This window comes from Carya illinoinensis, chromosome 12, assembly GCF_018687715.1.
Source record: "Carya illinoinensis cultivar Pawnee chromosome 12, C.illinoinensisPawnee_v1, whole genome shotgun sequence".
Taxonomy (NCBI): Eukaryota; Viridiplantae; Streptophyta; class Magnoliopsida; order Fagales; family Juglandaceae; genus Carya; species Carya illinoinensis.
Window position 1 is genome coordinate 29,635,701 of NC_056763.1, and position 9,383 is coordinate 29,645,083.

The 9,383-nt window shown below is 37.4% G+C and overlaps 1 protein-coding gene across 1 annotated transcript; it reads left to right on the forward strand.

Moving 5' to 3' along the window:
- The first annotated feature begins 5,800 nt into the window (after positions 1–5,800).
- On the forward strand, positions 5,801–7,120 carry LOC122289600 (probable histone H2A.1). The gene is made up of 2 exons (XM_043096752.1): positions 5,801–6,092; positions 6,555–7,120. The coding sequence occupies exons 1-2, from the start codon at positions 5,904–5,906 to the stop codon at positions 6,768–6,770; spliced, it is 405 nt and encodes a 134-aa protein (XP_042952686.1). The 5' UTR covers positions 5,801–5,903; the 3' UTR covers positions 6,771–7,120.
- Positions 7,121–9,383: the final 2,263 nt, after the last annotated feature.

The window sequence follows — 9,383 nt, forward strand, 5'->3', positions numbered from 1 at the left end:
CGATCAGAGGTGATGGACTTTGGAACACCATGCAAGCAGACAAGTTCTTTAAAAAAAAGATTGGCTGCACTAAAGGCATCTGAAGTTTTTTTGCTAGGGATGAAATTAACCATCTTTGAGAACCGATCCACCACCACAAAAATGGAGTCGGCACCACATTGAGTTTACGGCAGTCCAAGCATGAAATCCATGCTCAAGTCCTCCTAAATATTCTGAGGGATAGGTAGAGGCGTGTACAATCCCGTGTTCTGAGTTTTGCCTTTCTTCACGTGACAAATAAGGCATCGCTGTACAAATCTTCCTACATCCCTTTTTAGTTGAGGCCAGTAATAACGGTCAGCTACTAGAGAAATTGTCTTGTCACATCCCACATGGCCCCCCATTCCTCCCCCATGCAATTCACGTATAACGTGCTCACGTAAGGATGTCTTGGTGATGCAAAGTTGGTTTCCACGAAAGAGGTACCCCTCCTGTATGTGAAAGTCTAATTTCGGTTGCCCCAATGTGCACTGCTTCCAGGCTTCGGCAAAATCCTCATCATCTTCATATGTTTCTTTTAGTTGCTCAAATCTCGTTATCTTGGTTCTCATGGTCATCAGCATAAATGCTTGCTTGCTAAGGGTGTCGGCCACTCTGTTTTGTTGCCCTAACTTGTGCTTGAGGACCATTGTGAATTTTTGCATGAAGCTAATCCACCTGGCATGCATCTGATTCAAACTATTTTGTGTATTGATGAACTTCAAATCGTGGTGGTCACTGTATAGGACAAATTCTCGCTAAATAAAATAGTGCTGCTTGAGAGATCTAATCACAGCATAAAACCCAAGCTCGTAAGTTGTCCACTTGCGCCTAGCTTCATTTAATTTTTCACTAAAAAATTCCACTGGACGCCCTTCTTGAGATAAGACTGCGCCAATGCCAATTACAGAAGCATCGCACTCAATTTCAAATAACTTGTTAAAGTTATGAAGGGCAAGCATAGGTGCTGTGGACAGTTTTTCCTTGATGTTGTTAAAGCTTTCTTCTTGCTCACCCCCCAAAAGAAACGCCCATTCTTCATGCATTTTGTAATGGGAGCAACCAAAGAGCTAAAGTTCCTTATGAATGCAGTAGAAAGTGGCTAAGGCATGAAAGCTATGGACTTGGATCACTGTAGTGGGGGTCGGCTAGCCCCGAATTGCATGTACCTTCTCTTCATCCATGTGGATTCCTTTGAAGCTCACCACGAATCCAAGGAATAATAGCTTGTTGCTTAGAAAGATACACTTTTTCAAGTTAATAAATAACTTGTTGAGAGAAAGTGTGGATAAAACTTCCCTGAGATGTCCCAAGTGTTCACTCTCGCTGCAGCTATAGATGAGGATGTCATCGAAGTAAACCACCACAAACTTCCCAATGAACGGCTTGAGGACTTGGTGCATAATGCGCATAAAAGTGCTCGGCGCACTTTCATGCGCGTTCAAGAGGCCAAATGGCATGACTAGCCATTCATACAAGCCCTCTATGGCTTTGAAGGCCGTTTCCCACTCATCCCCTGGCCGAATTCATATTTGATGGTACCCACTCCGTGAGTCAATTTTAGAGAAAATATTGGACCCTGCAAGCATATCCAATAAATTAGTTAATCTCAGTATGGAGAATCGGTATTTTACCGTGATTTTGTTAATGGCGCGGCTGTCCACGCACATCCACCAACTCCCATCTTTCTTCGGAGTGATCAATGCCAGCACAACATACGGACTCATGCTTTCTCTTATTAGCCCTTTGTGAAGGAGGTCTTCAACTTGCTTTTGTAGGATTTCATGCTCACTGGTACTCATTTTGTAATGTGGCAAATTTGGCAAGCTCGTTCCTGGGATCAAGTCAATATGGCGCTGTATATCTCGCGTGGGGGCAGCTCGTTGGGCAACTCGGATGGCATGAGGTCAGAAAATTCTATCAAAAGATATTGGATTTGAGGGGGTGTATCAGGATGGTCACTCACTTCTTCCCTTTTCACCACTATAGTCCAAATTTCCCCCGTCTCTTTTGCCTCCTCCAAAAACTGACTCTCACATATAGTAAGTAGATTATTTTTTTCCTCAACTCGTTGGGAGCTAGTGGCTTTGTCTTCGGTAGGCATTGAAATGATCTTCTTGTCTTGCCACCAAAAAGAATACAAGTTGTCCCTCCCTTTGTAGGTAGCGTCCACATCAAATTGTCATGGCCTCCCAAGAAGGATATGACAAGCATCCATTTCCACCACGTCACATAAAGCCTCGTCTTAATAATACTTTCCAATAGAAAAAACAACACGGCAAATACTACTAATTCGAGTTTCTGTCCCTCTTCGGATCCAACTAATTTTGTAGGGACATGGGTGCTTTTCAGTCTTCAATTCCAGCGAATTGACGAGGGCTTTAGAGACTATATTTCCACAACTTTCACTGTTGATGATAACGTTACAAACCTTGTTTTTGATGGTACATCGTGTCTTAAAAATGGAGTATTGTTGACTTTTTTCTTCCACTTTTGGAGCAAAGAGAAGCAGTTGTATTACATAGTTGATAGGCTCTCCTTCATTGCCTTCCAAAAATTCATCTACCTTGCCCTCTTCACTACTATCAAGTTCTCTTGGTTCGTCGTCCCCCTCTTCAATCACGTGGACTGAACGGCGTGTGCGACATTCATTGGATTTATGCCCCGATTGGTTGCACCTGAAGCATTTTCCAGTCATTGGGCGAGTATACGGGTTATTACTTCCTCCTTCCTTATGCACAAGGGCCTTTGATTGTTGATTACTGCTCTCTCCTCTATGAAATTTGCCCTGTGGTGGTGGTTGGGTGTCCATGGACTGCTGTGGCGAGATGTAAGGCTTCTATTGTGGTGTCTGGTTTGGCGTCCTAGGTGGTGGTCTGGCCAGTTGCATCTCAATCTTCATGGCCAAATTTATGGCTTCTGCGAGAGACCACGTAGTGTGCAAAGACACTTTGTCTTGTATAGCAACGCGCAAGCCTCCCATGTATCTTGCAATCTGCTGTCCTTCCATTTATGACAGATTATTGCGAGCATTGAGTCGATAAAAATCTTCCGTGTACTCATTGACTGTCCTAGCTCCCTGTTTGCAATTTTGGTATTGCTGATAAAGGATCTGCTCATAGTCCAAAGGAAGAAACCTTGCCCTTATTAGACGCTTCATCTTGGACTATACGTGCACTGGTTGTTTGCCTTACCTCCTTCGGTTATTTTGCATTTGTTCCCACCAAGTCGAAGCACCACCATGTAGTTTATAGGCAAGTAACTTCACCTGTTGTGCTTCAGGAATTTGCATATAATAAAAAAAAAAATCTACCTCAAGCAACCAGTCGAGAAAACTCTCAACGTGAAGGTGCCCATTGAAACAAGGCAAATCAATTTTGATTCTGAAATTGTTGTTGTTGTCCGGAGCTCTCCTAGCCTCATGGTTCCCACAAATGAGCCCCTCCACTTCTTCATCACTAGAGGAATCATTTAGTGTTTGATCCCTTTGTCAACGCACGACGTCACGACCTCCTCTTGGTCGGTTCTCGATATCCTGGTTCCTATTGCCACCAACATGAACTCTTGTGACAACTGCTTGAATTTCTTGCAACATGCGTTCTATCCCTTCGAAACGTTATTAGTTCCTTTGATCTTGAGCCTTCATGGCTGCCCAAATGGCCTACACGGTACGTTCCTCCTCTTGGTTGTTGTCTCTCGCCATCAAGCCAAGTAAAGCCTTTCTCTGATGCCAAAATTGGCGTAGCGGAAACGTTGAAAAGAATAACAATTGTCAAAACAGAGTAAAGAAAGTAAGAAGAAAGAGTTGTGTCTTCCAAATCGATACAAGTTGCAGCAAAAAACTGGTTTTCTTTCAATAATTCTCTATATCCAATGGCAATATCCTTTCCATCCCATTGCAATCGGATACATAAGAGACTTATTAAGGAAATCAAATGATTGAAATGGAAAACATTAAAAAGGAAACAATTGCAATATAAACTTGGAAACCGAATTTGGTGTTGCGCTTGCAGCTTGATAAGCGTTGCTGAAGTTTCCTTATTGGTGCCAGAATCGTATAATCAAGGATCGTGTCCTGCTGTTGCCAACTTGATGCCGCTTACTTCCTGCATCAAATTGTAATGATGATATGAGAATTTTGAGATTGAGATTAGAATTTCTTTGTACCAAACCGAACCGGGGGATATTTGAGAGTAGAGATAAAAATTTGGAGTTTGAGATGAAAGTTTAAAATATTATTTTCAGCATTATTATTGTTTTGAGATTTGAAAAAATTGTATTGAGATTTGAAAAAGTTGAATTGTTTATTATATTTTATGTAGATATTTATGAAATTTGTAATAATGAAATAAGAATTTTGAGTTTGAGATGACAATTCTCATATGCCAAACCTACCCCGCGAATGAATCTAAGTTTGGAATGAAAAGTATACCTAAGATAGATTAGATATGAGTCTAACTGTGTAGATTTTTTATAGGGAGTTACATTTGATAGAAAAGAAATAATATTTATAGTTATAGATTATAAATGCGTTGTTTATTTTTTTAAAAAAATGAATAAATATCTGATTTGAAAAAATTATTTTTTTAATAATAGATTTTATTTTTTTTAAAAGTAATGTGTGGCGCTTGCAGAATCTATGATTATATTTAAAATTATTATTTTATATAAAAAACTGTGTAGAACTTGTCTATTTTAAACTAAAGATCACGTCTCTACCTAAAATATACCCAAAAACAAAAATACAAAATCAAAAGACGATCAGATTGTCAAACAAGGTTGGCATTCCCTTATCTCTTTAGGATATGCTTGTATAATGAGTTAGAATAATATGAAATGAATTGAGATAAAATTTAAAAATAAAATAAAATATTATTATAATATTATTTTTTAATATTATTATTATTTTAAAATTTTAAAAATTTAAATTATTTATTGTATTTTATAAAAAAATTTAAGAAATTTATAATAATAAAATAAAATATTTTTATATCCGAACCTAATCTAAATCCCTTCCATTTGAAAAAATAATAAATAAGGAATTATGAGGTATAAGTACTACAAAGTACAAACCCATCTAGCTAGGCTTTACGCGGTGTCCTAGTTCGGTATTTGGTAGCCTGTAGTACTGGAGCACCCCAGGCCCAAAGCTGGGCGTTTCCCAGCTATCGTAGTCGTCTTCCCTCAGTGCGTCTTAAATTTATTTTAGATGGATGTCATATAATTTATTTACAAAGAAAAAAATTTAACTCAATTTAACATCAAATATCGATTTAGATTCGAAACCCAACCCTCATACCCTTTATCAAAAATAAAAAAAAAGAATTTATTATGTATAAATAAAATCGTATATTAATCTATATATCAATACTGATTTTTTTATATTTAAAAATTAAATTAATATTATTTTTTAATAAAATATATTTTTGATAAATTATATTAAATTAATACACATATTACAATAAAATTATACTTACAATTAAAATTTTTCAAAATAAAAACACGTAACACATCTTCGGAGAACTGTATGGGAGGTTGGGAAACAAAATTCACTACGTAATTACAGAGATAGTACGAGGGTACTTATGTAAACGAAAGCTGTTGACTTGACCTCTATTCCCTCCAAAGTCCGAACCAACGCAAAGCGGTGAAATCCTATGGTTTCCAGAATCTCTACCGTCTATCTGCATTTTAATCCAACGGTGATATATCTGGATCCGCGTACTTCAACCCCATTCGTCCAATTCTAGCTTCCATTTAGTATATATATCGAAGCACCGTCGCTTCATTCTTCGACTCTATTCTCTTCCCCTCTAGCCCAACTTTCCCTCCATTATTTTCTCCCTCTCTTCCCGTGACTTTCTATTTCTTAGTCCTTCAATTCGATGGCAGGTCGGGGCAAAACTCTTGGATCAGGGGCCGCCAAGAAGGCCCAGTCTCGGAGCAGCAAGGCCGGGCTCCAGTTTCCGGTCGGTCGTATCGCCCGATTCCTGAAAGCCGGCAAGTACGCGGAGCGTGTCGGGGCCGGCGCGCCTGTATACCTCGCCGCCGTCCTCGAATACCTTGCCGCTGAGGTGATAATAATTCTCTTTTCTCCCTTTCCCCCTCCCCAGGGTTTCTAATTCTGTGCATGGCGTTGTATTTATGCATATGTATTTACCCACTCGTTGGATCTAGCATTTTGAATTCGTACTAGATGATTTCCAATTTGGTGTAAATTCACATATTTGTGTATATGTACGGAAGTTATGTTGAATTCCCTGATAATTCTGCGTTTTCATGGAGATGGATCCACTTGCTCCTCTCTAGTTCTAGGGTTTCGAATAAGTCTAAAAGTTGTGTATTTTATTTCTTTTGGTAAGATTTATGTTAGTTTTATGGTCGTGGAAATTATGCAAAAGCGCGGATTAAATCTGAGTCTTTCGGAGATCCACTCCTCCTGGTTTCCCTAGGTTCCAGGGTTTTGAATTTTGCTCATTTTGTGTAATTAGGTTTTTGAATTAATTCTAATTGTTTCCATTTCCTGGCCTTTTCAGGTTCTTGAGCTGGCTGGAAATGCGGCCCGAGACAACAAGAAGACTAGGATTGTTCCACGACACATACAGCTAGCGGTCCGGAATGACGAGGAGTTGAGCAAGCTTCTTGGAGATGTGACGATTGCCAATGGTGGTGTGATGCCGAACATCCACAACCTGCTCCTGCCAAAGAAGACTGGAACCTCAAAGGCCTCAGGTGGAGACGATGACTCTTAGATTGAAGTGAGTTGTGATTTTCGGTCTCCCGCGTGTTGGATATCTTGTTTACTCCTTTTTTTTTTTTTTAATGGTTTTAAGTTTATGTTAGGGTCTGGTTACAATGTAACGATGGAGTCGTAGGAGTCGGTGGTAGTATTTAGCGTCTCAGTCCGTAGCGAATGTGAATATATTGTTCTTCCACTTGTTATAGAAGCGATTTCTGAGATCAATTTTATTCTTACCCGTTTATTGATACTTCATGGCATTGTCGATGCAAAGTTGAATTCTAACGTTGTATTTTTTTTCGATGTTTATATTTTTGACATTTTGTTGTAATGGTTTTAATTTGGAGGCCGTTAATTTTTAAACCCTTGATTTTGCTGTTCAATTGATTATATGGGTGTCAGCCAGTTTCGGATCTTGTTATTCAATGGCAATGAAGGGGTTAATGGGTATACTGGGGTTCTGTGCATTCTGGATTTGTGTGAAACTCCTATCATTGAGTTGAATTGAGGTGATTTTGGTTTGGTTTTTTACTCTCTATATATCTGGCTTGGGAATTGAAAGAATAGAATTCGGATGCTCTTGTCATCGGTAAAGAAAAGATTAGCCTTCGCCAATCTAAATGCCTTATGGCATGTTGGCCATGGTGTATTGAGATCTGAAAATCGTGTTCTTCATCGCCTTTGCCTTAGCGAGGGATTCAAATTTGAACTAGTCGCGAGGTATTTGGAAGATGTGAAGATTATGAAAGGTGCTATTCTTTATATTTTTTATCACTTGTGGTGTTCTAGTAAATAGTTTTAACTTGAATGTCGATAGCAGCACCGACTGTTTCTGAACAGGGAACTTAGTGCCTACACTCCTATCAGCTGTAAGACATGGACCATATTACAATGTTTAAGATTGTCAATATGTTAATGCGTATGTATTCTGCAGTTGGCGCCATCTTTAATGAAGTTTGAAGGAGTTCTGCTGGAATCTCATTTCCTGATTCGACAAATGTAAATTAGAATATGCTTATGATGCGTTGACTGACACCCAAGTGAAAATGTAATACATATAGAATGATTGCTTCTGTAATTTGTTGGCCTCACAGAAAAATGAAAATGGAGTCAACAAAAATATTAATGCACCTTAAAAGCTTCTCGTGCACCATATAATAAGTAAGATGCTTTGGTTGATGAGTTTCAACCAATATGATGGTGCATGCGATACTTACCTTTACAAGGTTTAATAGTTATTTCAAATTATCTCATTCAAATAATGAAAACTTGCCTGATCAGAACCTAACCATTTCTAATTTCTTTCTCAAGGTAACCCCATAAGCACAAGACTTTCCAGCAACTTTTATCTTCTTCTACAATACCTTACATCTTCAGATCCTGACGGGGGCTGAAATAGACTCTAGTTCTTTCTTTTTCCCTTTATTCTTCAACCTATCGAGTTGGTTCAATAGCTATTGTCAGGGATAGCTATACTAAAATTATTCAACAGTACATACCTAGTTGCTACATGCACGAAATCCACTAATTACATTTTGATGGGAAATCTGCATCCAATTTTGATAGAGGGGAATGTCCATAAAGCTTTTTTGGCAGCAGGTGCAATATGACAGTAGATACGCCGAATATATAAAGACTCCTTTTCGACTGCCCTTTTTTTTTTCTTTAATTAAATTATTTCTCAAAGCAAATGGTTGAGCATATCAGATATGAGCGGCGGCTGTATCACTCTATTTGATCGTTGTCACATTTTGATATTTTTATTTTTTAGTTCTTTTTATTTTTACATTTTTTAATATATTTAAATATTTTTAAAAAATAAAAAAAATACATGAATATAAAATTATTAAATAAAAAAAAAAGTAATGAACAGTCAAATGGAATGATCGTATTAGGATGGCAAAGTAGCGTTTTCCATCAGATATTTGGACACCGGTGGGTTTTTATTATATCAAATGAAAAAATTTACACAACCTCCCAACACCCCAACATCTCACATTTTTTTAAATTTTTATTATTTTATTTTTTATCAAATATTTAATATATAAATAATGAATAAAATAATTAAATTAATTTAAAAAGAATAAATTCAAAAAAAAATATTAAAAAATTAAAAAAATATAGAATGTTGGAATGTTGAGAGGTTGTGTAGCAAAACCCCTATATCAAATAGTACAACTTAAAGTAAGAAAGAATGGAACCTAAAGGAAGAGATTGTTCCTTAATGTTATTAGACGCATCAAATAAACAGCCAATCTGCAAAGAAACATGAACAACTTGGTCAAGCGGACTCGTATCCTATGAGTTTAGTTGAACTTTTAGCCATGGCCACAGGAAATTTAAAGGAGCGGTGCTTACTCTGCCTCTCAGAGTGCACCGCTCTGATCGCATGCATATGTATATATTTTTTTTCTTTTCATATTTTTTTAATATATTTAAATAATTTTAAAAAATTAAAAAAATGTCAATATATTTAAAATTATTTTCTTAATTACTAATTACTTTGAAGAGCATGAGAAGAGGGCATAACAGCATTTTCCAATTTAAAGATACCCTTCCACTTTAAGAATTCAAAGCTTATATAAAACCATCGAAATCCTCAAAAGGGTACGGTATTGACTCGATA

Coding starts and splice junctions, on each gene's coding strand:
- LOC122289600 (XM_043096752.1), top strand. CDS start 5,904: ATGGCAGGTCGGGGCAAAACTCTTGGATCAGGGGCCGCCAAGAAGGCC. Junction 6,093..6,554: donor TCGAATACCTTGCCGCTGAG/GTGATAATAATT, acceptor TGGCCTTTTCAG/GTTCTTGAGCTGGCTGGAAA.